The 16,407-nt window shown below is 52.3% G+C and overlaps 2 protein-coding genes across 5 annotated transcripts in view; one reads left to right on the forward strand and one right to left on the reverse strand.

Annotated features, from left to right (window-relative positions):
* Window positions 1-4,655: 4,655 nt before the first annotated feature.
* Window positions 4,656-6,887, reverse strand: SOWAHB (sosondowah ankyrin repeat domain family member B). Its single transcript, XM_065634908.1, has one exon. The coding sequence runs from the start codon at window positions 6,885-6,887 to the stop codon at window positions 4,656-4,658; it is 2,232 nt and encodes a 743-aa protein (XP_065490980.1).
* A 5,128-nt stretch (window positions 6,888-12,015) lies between these two features.
* SEPTIN11 (septin 11) overlaps window positions 12,016-16,407 on the forward strand; it is a 53,031-nt gene continuing 48,639 nt past the window's right edge. For all 4 annotated transcript variants that reach the window (XM_065633849.1, XM_065633846.1, XM_065633847.1 and 1 more), the window contains exon 1: window positions 12,016-12,120. In XM_065633849.1, coding sequence (XP_065489921.1) covers window positions 12,094-12,120 — 27 coding nt within the window. In that variant the 5' untranslated portion in view covers window positions 12,016-12,093. The remainder of the gene's footprint in view (window positions 12,121-16,407) is intronic.

A 16,407-nucleotide genomic window follows, 5' to 3' on the forward strand; every position in this document is an offset into this window, starting at 1 on the left:
TTCTGATGGGTTTTGTCAGCTGCTTGTGCTTGCTGTGAACTACCATCTCCTAGTGCAACGATACATTCCTTGCCTTTGCCTGTGGACTGCAGTGACCAGGACGCAAGTGGGGAGAACAAATACAAGGTAACAGGCTTAGGGCTTATAAACCTCCAGCAGAAAAATATAAAAACAAGATTCAGGCTTTACCTTCTTTGTCACCAATGTTATGACTCACAAACAGAGCTGGAAACTCAGCTGATGAATTATTTTAATACGAGCAGCTATCTAGGAAGGAAAAGAGCAAGTTTTTCTCATGCAGTTGGACTGTTTTATACATGTTTTCTTATATGAGAGTTTATCTTCTTGCAGCATTTGTGTTTCCCTTGGGCTTTAGCTCTGGAGCCCCACTGTCTTCCCTAGCCACTAGCAGGCTTGCAAACCACCTGGGCTCTGAGAACAAGCCCTGCCCAAAGCCTTATCAGCTCCCCATTTTGTTCCAGGACCAGGAGAAGAGACAAATCACAGGACTGAGTGCTGGCACTGGGTGGCCAAGGACAGGGTGCCAAAACAGCAAGGCTGCAGTCCTATGTACTCATTTATCTCTGATAAGAGAGCAGCCTAAATCCCTGCACTTCAGATACCATCACAATACGCAGAGCGAGAAACACTAGGGAGATAAGGAGGGTGAAGTACTTGTTAGTGGAGGGAGCACAGCTCTGTGTCCCTGTAGCAGTAACACTCCCCATTAAAGGTGTTTCTCGTCCTCTCTAAGAGAGACTCAAGACCTTCCCCTTTCTCCTAAGCAATCTCTTGTGTTTACCAGCAGCATGGAACTCCCATGCGGACTTTGGACGACTTGTGATAAGGCCTGCTATTTGCTTGGCTGTGCAAAGCTATTTGTCCTCTGTGGAGTTATTGTGAGACTCCGGACCTCAGACACACACTAATGCTTCAGATTGGGAAGCTTGGTGTGCTTCTGATTTGTTAGTAGATGGGGAGCTCCTCTCAGATGGAAAGCTTTGATTTGCTGGGTGGGAGGAGCTTCATATCTTCAAAGAATGGTTCTGCCACAAAACAGGACTCAAACTGATGCATTCCCCCTTCTGTGCTGGGTTTACCCCATTCAGCAAAGATGATTGCTAGTTTAAGCACCAGCTTTGCAAACTCCTGTGATTTGAGGAGTCATTCTGTCAGGCTTAAGTGACAAGACCCTATGAGCAGAGGATAGTTGGTGACTAACAAAATACTGAGCAGTCACATCAGACTGCCAACTCACCTGTGCAGCTTCTGTTAGTAAAGGCTGCAGAGTGAGTCTAATCAGAGCCCAAATTTGGGACATAATTGAGACCTTAAGAGAAACCGCGTGAACCAGGATCAACACCCAGTTCTGCTGTGCTGTCTGCTTTTGGCCGTTTAATGAGTGGGTGGGAAAGCATGTGCCCCAGGAGCGGGGGGGTGGTGAGCAGGGAGGGACTGCACTTTCAGGGTTACCTTTACCATAACTTTATAAGTCTCAGAGCTCACAGGCTTGATGGTGTGTGATGGGCAAAGGCTTCTGCATGAAAAACCACCCCCTCCTGTGAAGGATGTGGCTCTCAGAGTTCAAAGCAGTTGGTTAGAGATAAGCATATTAGTGCGGAGGGGTGGACTTTATCATCAGCAGCTGTCAAGTGGGAGGTGTGTTTTCAAAAGCAATGAAAGGAGAGGGCAGAGTCCTGCTGCGCATTAATCCGTGACATGGCCTGTGTTTCAGGGTGGTGTGAAATCAGATGCCTGGATTGGGCGTGAGGCGAGGAGCCACGTCCACCTGCAATGAGGAAACAGCAGCGTGCACGGGTGTGGAATGGGCCAGGCAGGCTGATGAGTAAGTAGCAAGGAGGTGAGGAGCACTTTGAAGCAGAGATGCTCAGGCTGCATGTGTGTGTATCCAGGGGTGGGTTATTCCAGGGAGACTGCACCTGGGATCCATGCACAGCCCTACCTGCTTTATGTGTTTCCTCCAGACATGGCTAATGAAAGATCTGGCCTTGCCTTCTGCAATGAGCTGGAAATTGAGTTCGTCCTGTCCATTGCATATTTCCCCAGCACAAAACCTGGAGGCTGAGGCTTCCTCTGGGTTAAAAGTGGTTATTCCTACAAGCAGTGATGCTTTAAAAAACAGTGTGGTGTAGGAGCTGTGCTGTATTGCCAATGTTGGCAATCCAAGAACTTCTAAGTAATCCTAGGGTGATAAACCAGACTGAATGCACAATGGATCCAGTAGGAAAAGTTTTTTGTAAGTTCAGACTTCCTGAGGGTTGCTTTGTAATTTAAAAATTGGAGAAAGCAGCTTGTCTGTGTCGTCTCAAAAGGTGAGTGAACAGTGGTCACAAAATGATTCCACATCTTGATATTAGGTTGCTGAACTAAATGCTGCTAGGGAGAAAAAACCACTCTGAAAAAGATGACAGCCGAGGTCTGCAACAGTGTGCAGAAAAAAAGTGCTACTTTGACTTGCGTCATGGAGAAAGGTCATGGACAGGCTGTAAAATGAGAATCCCAAGGTAGCACTGTCCTTCTCAGTCTTTGTCTTAGCAAGCTGGAGATAGTAAGGGGAAAATTTTATTCTTCAGAAGCTGTAGATGGCTGTGGAGCACAAGTATGCTCCCCACCAGCCAGTGGAAAGGTAATGATTGCTCTAGGGATGGAACCTTGTTTCTGATCTGAAAATGTGTGTCCCCTCTCTTGCTACCTAGCTTGGGTCAGCTCACAAACTGCTTTCTTTTGGAGTTTCTTCCCTGAAGCTCGCTGTACACCCTGAATCCAGTGGCATCCCTGATACCCACCGTCAGGAGATTACTTTTAAAAGAGCTTCTAGCCGAGGCTTAGGGAGGGCTTTAGAGAGCCCTTTCCTGAGGGGGCCTGATGCATGATGCAAATTGTGGCAATGGCTCTGAATGTGTTGGAAAAGACTTGAGCATTTTACCAGGCAGCGGTCACTTTATGTGTTGGTGCTGAGGAAGGGCAAACCTAGGACTTGTGTTGTGCGGGGTTCCTAGGAAGCCCTCCAAGCGTCCGTGCCAATGGCTCAGAAGCCATGTCAGAGTTGAATTTCATATGAGTTCAAGCTTGTATTATCCTCTCAGAGAGGAACCATCTTTCACAGAACAGTGAATTGGTTTACTGAGCTCTTTCCCCTGCAAAAGGAGAAAACCAGACTGGGAAAAGGCCACAACCTTTTGTGGCCACAGAGGCAGGCAGAGCAGTTTCCCTCCTGCAGGAAAGAGTTCCTCCCTCAAATAAACCCCAAGCAAAGCGCAGACCTCAATTAGTGCTTGAGCAAGGACTCAAAGGCATTCCCCAGCACTCATGTTGTGCAATGTCAGGTTCTGCTGCCCTGGTTCCCATTCCTCCCTGAAACTGCAGACATTTAGGCACGTCTCAAATACATGAGCAGTCCCACCTACTGCACTGGTCAGCCCTAAATTGTCCAGCTGAAGCAGAGCCAGCATTAACCAGGCAGTGATGTGCCCCCATCTTAGCTGTCTTCCTGGCTTCATAAAGGAGAGCCAGATTAGGTGCAAGATTAACCTATTGCATTTTTGGACTGTTTAAAAGATCATTTATGCTAAATCAGAGAACATTACAGGACACATGTAATCCAGGGAGAATTCTAAAGCCAGCTTGTTATTTGCAAGCTCTCAGGAATGATAACACTGAATATCTCTTGCCTGCACATGGACCCCCCAGTCTCGCCCACTTCCATCACATAAACACTTATAAGGCAATTTAGGGCTGGGGTCTCTGGGGAAATGTAGCTCTGGTTGCAAAACTGCCTTCCCTCAACAAACCTGGGACCCATACTGTGGCACAGCTCCTTTTCTGTTTAACCCAGATTCATGCAGCAATGCTTTCCACCCTCAGGCATGAGAATAGGCCTCTAGCCACAACGTGGGCACCATTCCCTGGTCCTGCGGTGTGAGGAAAGGGACTGGATGTGCAGGAAGGAGGGGACAGTATCGGTGCTGCCGGGCAGCCTGGGGCAGTTGTGGGGAGGAGCAGGGCTGAGAAACAGCGTGGGTGTGTTACACCCTGCTCTACTTGGGGCTCTCCAGCTGCTGCCTTCTGCCACAGCTGGTCACTCTCTGAGGACTCTTGCTGGAAGGCAGGACCTTGATCTGCTGCATTTTTGAAAGCAGGACTCATCCTTAATCTGCTGGGATTAAAAAGGGATGCAGTTTTAGCTACTCCCCAGGATTTAAGTGGTGCGAAGAAGTGTTTTGCAAACCCCAGGACCAACAAGAATCTGTCGCTATAAGCAAAAGCAAGCACTCTGCCCTGTTTGTGGCCAGTCTGGGAGCTTCACACTGGAGTTTGAGACCCCCAAACCCATGATGCTACTAATGCTGGTGATTGTGGCTGCTCCCAGCAGCTCGTGTGCGCCCTGTAGGTTGTGTAGGGCTTGCCTCAGATGTAGTTCCAGCAGAGTTGTTGCATCCTTTCACTGGTGGAAAAATGAGAAATGGGAAGAAGGGCAGAGAGGCTCAGACAACGCTTCATTGAATTAATTTAAAAGTACATTCTTCAATAGGTTCAATCTGTTTCACAGCTCTTCTCTGCCTGCCTGGCTTTCCCTTGTGGGATGGCCCCCAGGGTCCTGTCTCCAGTGGCAGGGTGTGCCAGGGAGGTGTCTCTCAGTCACTCTCGCTGCAAGTTTGGTGGGATGCTGCCCCACGGCCGTGCTGCGGCCTGAGGCAGGCAGGCAGTGTCGCCCTGCCAGCGGACAGCGAGACCTTGCTGACAGAAGACACGCTGCGGGCCAGGGGCTGCGTGGGGAACATAATCGTTCCTCGGGGTGCCTCCAGGAGCTGCCAGATCTCCCCTGAGGTAGAGCTGCTCAGGTACTCCCAGGGCCGGCGCCCGCTGCCGTCCCGCACTTGCACCTGGCACCCCAGCTGCAGCACCAGCACCTTGATGACGAGCTGGTGCCCATGTATGGCAGCCAGATGCAATGGCGTGTACCCACAACCTGAGCGGGCGTCCACATCCAGAGTCAGCCCAGCCTGCTGCGCTGCTGCTGCCAGCTCCTGCAGGCCTGGCCCATCGCCGTGCTTAGCCAGCCAGTGAAGGACTGTGAAGCCCGACATGAAGTCCCGCTGCAGGGCCAGCTCTGGCTCTTCCAGGAAGAGCCCCCGCACCTCGTCCCAGCACCCTGCTGACACTGCCACTAGCCAGGCATGTTCCCGTCTCCCCAGCGGCACTGACAGCCCCCGGCTTTGGATGTTCCTAGGGTTGCTCTTGGAGGGCATGATGCGGGGCTGCCGCCCGCAGTCATCTGGCAGTGATGAGGGGATACCCTGCACATCCAACAAAGCAAGCTGGCACCTGATGCTCCTGAAGACAGGCAGCAGTGCTGGCAGGCTGCTTTCTGGGGCTGGGGGCCCTGTGGGGCACTTTGCTGTCACCAGGGACTGGGATGCTGGTGGTGTGGTGGGGGACAGCACCCTAGAGCCTGATGGCAGTGGCAGGGTTTGGTATGGGGACAGCCCGGTAGGGCACAGCAGCAGGGCTTGAGATGGGGTTGGTTTGTTGGGGGTCAGCACCCCGGGTCCCCTCGGTGGGGCTGGGGATGGCCCGGTGGGCAGTTGCTGCAGGGACCTGGACTGTGATGGGGGCAGCCTGGTGGAGGGGAGCACATCTGGACCTGATAAAAGTGGCGGGGATGGGGACGGGGAGGGGCTGGGGAGCAGTGTCTGCAGGGACCGGGACAGGGGCAGCACCCCAGGGGCGGACAGCGACTGCAGGGACTGGGTTAGGGGTGGATTGGCAAGGGGTGGCCTGGGGGACCAGGACAGGGTTGGACCGGGACGGGACAGCACCTTGGGTCCCGATGACAGCAGTGGGGATTGGGATGATGGGGGGGGTGGCCACCCTCCTGAGCTTGCTGAGGGTGGTGGGTTCTTCAATAGGGGCATCCTGGCGGGAGGCTGTGGCGGAGCCTGGCAGCGAGGCAGCCTGTCAGGTGGCAGCACCCCGGGGCCCGATGGCAAGGACTGGGATGGCGGCGGCCCTCTAAAGCCTTGTGGTGACAGGGACCCGGACGGGACTGACCCATTGGGAGGCAGCACCCCGGGACCCGACGGCAGCGGTGGGGACCGGGACGGTCTGGCAGATGGCGGCTGCAGGCTCTGGTATGGAGGCGGCCCGGCGGGGGACGGCAAGTGGGACAGCGGTGGCACAGCGGGGGTCAGCGCCCCAGGACCCGGCGGCAGCGCCGGAGGCCGGGAGCGCGGTGGCCCGTCGCGGTGCAGCGCCCAGAGGCCCGAGGACAGCGGCCGGGTCCGGTACGGGGGCGGCTGCGCAGGGGGCGGCGGCGGGGAGCGGGAGCGGGGCGGCCCGGCGGGGGACGGCGCCCCGGGGACCGGCGCCCCGGGGACCGGCACGGCGGCAGCGGCAGCGCGGCGCGCCCGGCGGCACTCGCAGCAGGGTCCGCCGCGGCCCCGGGCAGCGCAGCCCCCCGCGACGGCGGCCCCGGGGAGCTGCCCCCCGCCGGGCCGCCCCTTTTCCGCCACCTCCTCTTGGGGGCCGTGTCGCCGGTCGGGGTCGCGTCGGGACGGCGGCGGGTCCTTCTCTGCTTCCTGCTCCGGCTGTTCCTCCGGCGGCGGCAGCTCCTCGTCGAGGAGGTCGCGGTACCTGCGGCGGAGGACGATGTCCTTGGAGGCGCCGGGGGCGGCGGCGGGGTGGACGGTGGCCAGGGAATTGACGAGGCTCTTGAAGTATTCGCGGCGCTCCCGCCGCTGCTGCTCCGTCAGCGCCGGGTCGCGGAGAAAGCGCTGGAAGTGGCGGAGCAGAGCCGTGTTGGGGGCTCGGCCCCCGGCCGCCCAGAGGAAATCCAGCACGGCCTCCTGGCTCAGCTCCCGCGCCATGCTCCGGGCCGGCCCTCGGTACTCCAACTCGGTGCTGCACGTCGGTGCTGGGGCTGTACCCAGGTGTGCGGCGCTGCCGCGACGGGGAAACCCGCCTCCTGCCGCGCTCGGGCTCTCCGCCTCCTCCTCCTCCTCCTCCTCTCCTCCTCCGCAGCCGGGCCGCCAGCCTCCCCGGTTGCCTTTGCCCGGGGTGGTGGCCCGCGGGGCTGCGGCGACAGCGGAGAGGAACGGCGGCGGTGAAGGGGGGAAGCGGGTTAGAGGGGCTGGAGGAGCCTTGCTAGTGCTCTCCGAAGTGCAAGACTAATTTGCTGGCATGCGGTGAGCAGAAAGAGCGTTTTATCAGTCGTTGGGTCAGTGAGTGGACAAGAGGCCATAGGCGCAAATTGAAATGCCAAAAATTCCTTTTGTGTGTGAGGAAAAACTCCTTTACATTGAGGATGGTCAAGCACTGGAACAGGTTGCCTGGGGAGGTGGTCGTCTCCATCCTCAGAGACGTTCAGAACTGCACTTTGGACACAGTCCCACTCTGTGAGACCCCACCTGACCAGGGGCTGGACCAGACCATCTCCAGAGGTGTCTTCCAACCTGAGCCACTGGCAATAAAAGTAAATCAATGTGATGTGGTTCAGGGCAGCTGTTATTACAAGTCTGTGGGGTTGTACCCATGTACGACAACCACACACAAATACCAAGAGTGCCTGAAGTCAAATTATATCTCATATCATCTCTGTATTCACTGTGTGGCTGAGGTAGGTTGGACACACGTTATACTAGAGAATGGAGATCTGATCTTGTTCTGTATTGCTGATGCCATTATCATGAGTGTGTACATCACAGCTGAGAGGGATGGGTAAGATCAGTGCAGTTTGCCTTGTATACACCAGTGGCAGCCCCTGCCCCAAGGAGTCTGGAGTATGAATAGCAGGTGGAAAGTGTAGGAGTGTGCTCTTTTTTCTGTCTTACAGTCAAGGACCAGACACATAGAGGGATGCAGTTTAATATAGACTAGCTGGCTTTCAAGAGGTCTGGATTGGACTCTAAGTCATGCTCCAGAAATCACCTCTACTGCGGACTCCTGGGTATCCATAAATGTTTTTAGCTGCCTGTCATCTAGGCAGCCGGAATATCCTCCATCCCACTGCAAACCTAGAAGTGTATGCAACCTTCACAAACCTCAAGCAGAGACTGCAATAGGTGGTGTCTACAGGTTTGTAATTTCTGTTTCGGTAACACAGAACTTCAGCATAACTTTTAAGGGTCAGACGCTGCCAACACTTGCAAGAGTGGATGTACGCAGCAGTGTTGCTCTCAAATAATCAAGCTACGCAGGTCTGTGATTTTGGATTGGTGACTCTGAACTGTTAGTTTCTGCCATAGTACATTATTTTGCTGGTCTGGGGGATGAATTGCCCTGTGGAGCTGCAGGACTGCTAAACTGTAACTTCTGGAGTTTTGGCAGCAGTCCTAAAAGAAACTTTGAAGTTTCTAGGTCAAAAGTTACATTTTAGGCAATGTATCAGAAAAGTTTTCTGGAGTGCCAAGATTTGGGTTACTTAGATTGCACAGCAAGAGTAAGTGCACTTTCATGCGCTGCTGTGTCTTGCCTTTGGTTTTACTTGTGGTCTGTATTGGAGGAGAGTGTGGCTGCATCCCATCACTGCTGTGCCATTGAGTAGGGGGCAGGTGGTGGGAAAAGCATAAGGCTCATGTTAATATTTTATCATTTTGCCCATTCTTTCTTCAAGGCATAAATACCTTTCTCCCCATTCTTCTGATGAGCCCTGAATTGCAGTCATAATTCTGTGTTTGACAGCAGCACACTCTCAGCAGAAGCAGTTGAGATGAAATTAATGGAGCATAATGATATAATTGTAATCACAAATAAGAGAGGAAAGTAGATTGTGAAGATAAAATATCCAAGTAAATAACAGTGGCAAATGGCAACACTGCTATGAAAGTGTTGGTTTGGTTTAATGATCTAAGGTGTAAGCAGTAACATTTTACAGCTTTCCATTTTATCATATTTTTTTTAAACACACTTGGAGATATGATCTTGTTTACTGTAAGTTTAGCTTTGACTAAAATGTAGAGGTTTTCTCCTAAGAAATGTTAGCTCTCACCCTGTAAACTCTTTTCTTGAGGTCAGTGGAACACTCTCAGGTAATGTGAAGTGACCACTGAAGTACCTGCAGGACTGAGACTGGCACCGAATGCTGATGCTTTTGCATTGCTGAGGCTGGAAAACCTCGCTGAGCTTGTTTGAGTGAAACGGGTTAAGCTAATTCATCTCGCTTGGCAGTCACTGCTGGCTGGGAGTGTGTCGCTTACCAGGTAGCTCAGACGATGGACAATAACATGGCAGTGGTTGAAACCCATTTGGTTATGACCGTGTGTTGAGAACCTTTGTGGGCACATGCGGAAATGTGCTGAAAGCATAGTTTGTATTGATTCAGAGGCAGACTCAATGCTGGCACACATCTCTCCCCTTACAGCCTGAGCTGCAAATCACATTTTGGGATTCAGGGGGTAAAATGCTGCATGCAGGCAAGGAGAAGCGCAGCCCTGCTACCTGGAGTCACTTCATTAGCTGCTTCATGCTATGAGATTTAAAGAGACTGTTATTTCCCCTTATGCGGTAATGATTTACCCTGTCTGTAAATTCTTTGCTTTAGGTTGTGGGTAGTTTTCAGAATGGCTAGATTTACCCCAGTCTCATATTTTTTGGAGGATCTGGACACAGCAGGTCTTTTGATTCTTTGGGTGAAATTTGAGCAAGTTGTGAGAAGTGCTAATCACAAAATGGAGTCAGGATCAAACATTACTTCAACATTAAAAAACAAATTAAAAGTCTACCACTTAGTCTTGTAGATTCCTATTGCTGTGCAAAAAATGATGCTGTTTATGCTTGTGGTTGTTTTTAAGCAGCAGGCAAATTAACCCAAGCTCTGTGTCTGTTTGTCAATTTTCTCATCCTGTGAAATCTGACGAATTGCCCTGTAGCTGTATGTACAAAATGATGTAAAAAAGCATTGGAAACAGTGAAAAAGTTTCCGCAGGGGCTCTAGAATGTGAGTGTTGATTCCCTTTGCATGAGTATGGATTTCTTAGCAGCATTTATGAAACTTTCAGGAGCGAGAGGTCTGCCTCTTCCTGTTGAACACTAGGAATGCAAGGAACTATGCTAGCCGAGATCTAGACAGATTGCAGAACATTTCTTGGTTTTGATGTTGTGGGGTTTTTTTTCCCTCCTACTCTTTCAGCATGAACACCCATACCAGGGAAGGTCTGTATGCATGAGTACCAGGGAAAAAACTTGGCTACAGCTCTCCCAGCTTTGGACCAAGGAAGGACACGATGAGTCACATTGGGGTTTTGCAGACATGGATGTTTGTGTTAGTTCAGTTATGCTGATGCAGGAGTATCACACATGCCTCTAACTCAGACAAGGGGAGGCTACGTTGGCCTCACCCATGGGTGAAAGGAGGGCAGCTCTTTAGATATGATCATCAAGTTTCCACTAGAGGCTGCACTGGTCCGAGTGCGTTTCCCAGCACGGGCACGCTCAGCATCTCCTCACCTGGAGCCGTGCAAGCGGGAGGAATTTGCTGCAGGAGCAACAACATGAGTCTAGTATAGCAATCTCCCTAGGATATCAGCAGTAACACCTAACATGCTAGTGTGATAAAAGTACCGCGTTCACTATGCTTGCAAAATTTTCCTGGTAGAAACCCCGTTAGCTTTTGGTGTAGCAGTTTGGCTCATGATAGCTGCACCTGTCTCTGCCCAGTTCAGGGCTTCTGCCCCAGGTGCACATCCTCAGCCCCATGTGAGGAGTAGTACCAGCTGGTGCTCGGGGGCCACCCTTGTTTCCCATTCCATCTGGGGCTGCACATGCAGGTGTGGGTGACCACTCTTAAATATCAGCTCCCGAGTCCTTAAAAAAAAAAAAAAAAAAAAGAGAAAAAGAGCTGCAGGAAGAAAATGCCTGGAACTTTGTAGCCCTGCTATGTGTTTTTTTCACCATGGTACCAAAATGGCTTTTGGAGTGAAAAGGTAAAAGCTTTAGGCTAAAGGGTGTGCAGATGGTAAGTGTACCACTGAGATCTGTTTAGTTACCACCCTGCGTTATTTTTTTGCAGGAGGTACTCTCAGCTTTTATCCTTTTGGCCTTTTACCTTGGTTCTGTGGTGGGTGTTCACATCAGGGGGTACCTCTCAGACATCTGTAATTCAACATGCCCTTAATGTGTGTGTATAGAATTGGGTCTCTGCCTTTGGGGGTTTTACGCCTTGTAAAATGCTGCAAGATCTGAGCCTGCTGAGCCTTTCCCTAATTGCTGGCTTGGTTTAAAGTTTGTGAGCAGACGTGTTGAATTTAGCCCTACAACTTCCACCTTTGCAGCTGAAGGGATATCGCAATTAACACCAGAATGCTCAGCGTTTGGGCAGCTGGAGCAGCGAGGAGCTGGCTGTGCTTTCCTTTGTGCTTGGAAATCACTTACTGGGGTGGGAGAGCAACTGGCCACCGGGACAAGACTATTGTTTTGATATACCCAGTCTCTTTAAAAAGTGTGTGGTGTGTTGAGCAGGGGGGGACAAACAGAAACAAGAAGGACCAGGGTGCCTGGCTTCGCCCCTTATGTCGTTGCAGGAGGGCATTAGGGGCTCCTGTTGGCAAACAGCCCCAGCTGTGGGAGCTCCCGTCTGATTCCTGTTACATCTCTTTACCGAATCCCCGTCCTCCTTCTCAACCAAACTGGTAGCAGGGGGACCCTGCCAGCCGCCTGCTTTGTCATCTCTTTACAAGGGCCCCTGGAACAGATGGGTGTTTTTGCTTTCAGCCGTTCCCCCGTCGATGCGGGGATGTCAGAGCGAGTGACATTTTTAGGTGAGGGGCACGGGTGCCAGCGGCCGGGCTGGGGGGGAGCGGCCAGGCCGGCCTCGCTAAGAGAGGGGTTAATTGCAATGGCTGGTGGGGATTGACTGCAACCCGCCGGGCTCCGGCCCGCTTTCGGGGTACCCCGAGCGGGCGCGGGGCTGCAGGCGGCCGGGGCGGTGCCGGCGGCCCCGGGGGAGGGCCGGGGGGGTCCCGCCTCGCCGCCCGGCCCCTTTGCATTGCGCATGGGCCCTCCCCGCCGGGTGGCCATGTTGCAGCAGTAGCAGGCAGCGCAGAGGCGGCGGGCCGGGGAGCGCAGCACTGCACCGCGATGGCCGTGGCCGTGGGCAGACCGGCGGTGGGTGCGGCGGCGGCGGGCGATGCGGGGGCTGCGGTGCCGGAGGACGGAGGCGGGCAATGCCGTGGCGGGGGCGCGCTGCTGGGGGTGGACTGCCCCAGTACGGCGGCGTGCAGCGCTGGGGCTGTAGGGGTGCAGCTCCGGCGATGCTGTGCCGGAGACTGTAGGGGTGCGGTGCCGGGGGTGCAATGCGGAGGGCTGCGGGGCGCGCTGCCGGGGGGCACAGCGGGCTCGCCGGGGCCGTGTGCCGGGGCGCCGCTGCCCGTTCCCGGGGCTGGAGGGGCGGCCACGCAAAACTTTTTCGCCCCGGTTTGGGGCCGCGGCTCTTTGTTGTAGCGGCGGCGGGAAGCCGCTGTCGGAGCCCTTGGCGTTGAGACACCGGGGGTGGTTCCCCGGGCTGCTCCCGCGTTTGGTGGCTCGCCGCGGGTGTTGCTGCCCCGCCGCTTCCCGTGGGCGGGAGACCTCGGGAGGGCTGTGTCCCGGCGGGGGGAGCGGTGCCCGCAGCCCCTGTGAGAGGCTTTGGGCGCTGGGCTGCGGTGCGAGCAGTCGTGCAGATCCCGCGTTGAAAGTCTACCGAGGAGCACACGTGTTTCGCATCTTCCAGCGTGACCGTCCTTTTGGGATGTGGTGGGAGTTTCTTACATCCATGTTGAGAAAGACAAAGGATTTCCCCTTTACGGGGCAAGGGGAAAGAATTAAAAATAAAACCTAGAACCCGCGAAAACTAACAGATGCTGTTCCCGAAGAACGAAAGTCTCTCTCTGGCATCCAGCTTGCAGAAATGTGAATGAAACTCCACCATGACCGGTCTGAATGCACTTTTGTGCATCGTCGGTCGGGGGAGGGAGAGAGACTTGACCGACTTCCCAGTAACTTTTTCAGCGATTGCAAGTAAAACAGATGTTGTGCGTGAGCTGAGGACTTGAATGTGGCTCCTTCTCAGAATAAGAAAATGGTCTGTCTTCAAGATGTGACCAGGATGAGATGATTTTTTTTTAATAGTGTTTATTATGCTAGTAGGAGTGGGGTGGGCTATAGGGTTCCTCTGATGTGGCAAAGCAGATGAATGAAGATGGGGTTAATGGTGTTACTGGAGGTGGTGAAATTATGCTCCTAAGCAAAATGCTCATAAGCAAGATGTGATTATGGTTTGTTCTTGTATATGTGTTTTTGCTTTGTTTTGCTGTCATTATATTAAACTGATGCCACTATGCTGCTCTCACATTTTTGGTTAATCAAAGTCCACTAGCAATCTCAAAACAGCATTCACAGAGGGTTTTGTACTGGTTAAACTAAATTGATACGTGTGTGCCACTGAGTCCAGTCCAGTGGGACTGGCTGCAGAATAGAGCATACTTCAGTATGAAAAAAAAAAAAAGTATGTGTGGGAGAAGGAAGGATGAGGGGACTTGGCTTCCTCCGAAGCAGCCGATGGGCAAGACGAGTCATCCTCTAGGATCATTGCTTTTTGGAGAAGAGAGTTGTTTTATCTTGAGGTGATAAGAGAAGAAAGGATGGTGGGCTGGTAGTCGGTAGGTGCTGGGGCATTTCATCTCATACGCCTTCTTATCTAATCCTCTTTGCATGCTGCCGTTGTGTTGCTGGGGGGTGGTAGGGAGTTTGAAGAAATAATTAATTATACAGTAGAGCAAAGCTGATGAATGTTTGACTATCAAGTTTTCAGTGTAATAATTGTTTTGTAAGGGCCCTGAGTGGTATGAGTTTTATTGGAGGGAGCACGGGGGTAGAATTAAAGGAAGGAGGAAAGAAAGGAGACGGAATGAAACGAAAAGCGAGTCAGTTTGACTTAAAACTAAGATAACATTCCTGAGTCACAACCTTTTAGATCCTGGCGGGATATGACTTTATGTTAATTGTAAAAGCATGCATAGAAAATAAGTTCAGCGAACTGCTCTGAAGTGTCTGTGTTTAATTGTAGCTGAGCAGGGTGTGTTTCGGTCGGATGGGTGGCTTTCATTTTAAGGCCCTGATCCCACAGCTGTGAAGGCACATGTGTAATGCGCTGCCTGTAATTTCATTGACTTAATAGAGACTGAGCTGAGGATGTAAATGTCAAGGCATGCATAAGCAGAGTTTTGGCAGGATCAGTGCCGGGGGCTGCCGTGGGCCCGCTCAGCTGATGAAAGCCCTGCGTATGCTGAAGCACACATCAGAGGGGAAGGACGCATGTGGTCATCTGTGCGGGCTCTAGCTGTCCTCAGTGGGAGATACACCACTGGCAGTCTAGAAACTGGGATGTAGTAGGTAGAGGACTCTCTTCTTCCTCCTGTGTTAATTCCCAGCATCCTGAATGGTTTCTCAGTAGTTTGGAGCACAGAGGAGGGCTCTGGCCTCACCACCCTTCTTTTTATTTGTTTATTGTAAATGTTTCCAGAATTGTAGCTTAGTCTACTTAAAGGAGCAAACCTGACAGACACGCACACAAACTATGCCCCCTCCCCTCTAATTAAAACAAAAAAAAAGATGGAAAATGAGGCTGGAATACAATTTTTACATGAGTGCAGTGGAAAACATTATCTAAGAGACTGAAACAGCAAAGTGTATTCTTTAATCTGTTTTAAAAATACTTTATAATAAGAGACTGCCAGTTTCCATGGAGGGGAAGGAATGAAAGAGACGAGAAGGTAGAGCAGGACTGATGTAGGTGAAGAATCTGTGGGGTTTTTTGTCTCTCTTTGAGCAGCTGATCCACCAACACCCACTGAGATCAGCACAAGCTGTGAGGCAGTGCCTTGGGAAAGCCAAGTCCGTGTGTGTTGGTGGGTGGAGTGGAGCTGCCACAGCTGCTGATCTTAAGCAGTGAGACGAGTGCTGTGAAGAGGGATACACCCTTGTCTCTGTGGCTGTTTCTGTGCTGAGTGTCTGGTCGTCTTCACTGACGGAGGTGCAACTAGGTGGGAGAAGAGCTATTGCAGGTAGAGAGCTGAGAGTGAGAGAGGTTGCGGGGACGAGGTGGGTTGGGGACGGACCCGCAGGCAGGCAGTGGATTGTCATGCTCCAAGCACAGGTTGGCAGTGTCCTGCCTGCTTTGAAGGCTTGTCCCTTTCCAAGTGCAAGGCTGAGCTGTCCCTGCTGTCAGGTGTCATCCAAGGATCAGCCCAGGGCTGTGGACCCCTCCTCCCAGTAAATGTGGCAATGTTGTGGCCTTGGGTGGTGCTTGCGAGGTGGCCGGGGGCATGGGTTTGGGCTTCCTTACTTGCTCTCCACTGTTAAGCGCGGCTATTTGGGGCCTGGCTCAGTTGCCAGTGCCAGGAAAGCAGACCTGGGTGGTGCACACAGGAGTGTATTTTAGTTTGTGAACTCCTGATTTCCTTTATTCACCTCTGTGCCTTGTCTGCAGTAGGAAATTGTTTCAGACAATTCTTGTTGCTCTCATTAACAATGGTGGGAACCTGCCTCCTCCTTGCCTTGTTTTCAGCACAGCCTCAGTCCTGGGCCAGGTTACGTGTTCAGCCCACCACAAGCTCGGGGCCAGTGGCATGAATTGGGCTGACCTGGAGTCAGGATCTGATGGACATCCTTGGAAAATCCTTACTTGGTGTAGATGAGATCACAGAGAATCGTTTTTTCTGCCTGAGTAGGGCCTCTGAAATAACGATGGGGATTGATTAAGCAGCATGAATCTGAGAAGTAAAATGTTTACTCAGAGCTGAGGCATGTTTTCTCTGTCCCCTTCCTGCCCCTGCAGCCTCCAAGAGAGATGGCGTTGCTGGCTGGCTGCCCACCCTGGAGCAGTGTGAGGGCCATCACTCCTTTTGCTCTTGGTATTCTTCCTCTTGAGGTTGTGCATGGACACAAGGCTGCTCTGTAGCTTGCGGCTTGCCTTGCAGGAGACGTGCTGAGAGGACACGGTCTTCTCTTGTCTTTGCGAACTCTTCTGCCTTGTCCAGCCTTTTTGGTGGCTTGGTTTGGTTCCAGGCTTCAGTCCTATAGCTACAGTGGCTCTTACAGGTAAAGATGCTGAAGCAGTTTTGGGTCAGAACAGTTGCATGCAACCAGGTGATGTAAAACCAAACAAAAGCCTCACAACAGTACTTCAAGCTTTTTTTAGGTACAGTATCTAGCTGCCTTCACTTCCAGCTCTGTGAACAGCTCTCCAGCCTGTTGTAGTAAGTGATGCGTAATAATGGTTCAGACAAACACCACAGTGCTGTTAGCATTCAGCATTAATACTGGTGGAGAATGCTCCAGATGAGAGGTGGATAACCAAGTTCAGGGTCTTGCTGTATTAGTTAAGAGCACTGGTAACAAAGAATTGCCCCAAAT

Source organism: Caloenas nicobarica, chromosome 4, assembly GCF_036013445.1.
Source record: "Caloenas nicobarica isolate bCalNic1 chromosome 4, bCalNic1.hap1, whole genome shotgun sequence".
NCBI classification, from domain to species: Eukaryota; Metazoa; Chordata; class Aves; order Columbiformes; family Columbidae; genus Caloenas; species Caloenas nicobarica.

What these genes read in the sequence shown, in the direction of transcription:
- SOWAHB (XM_065634908.1), bottom strand. Translation starts at nt 6,887, where the DNA reads ATGGCGCGGGAGCTGAGCCAGGAGGCCGTGCTGGATTTCCTCTGGGCG.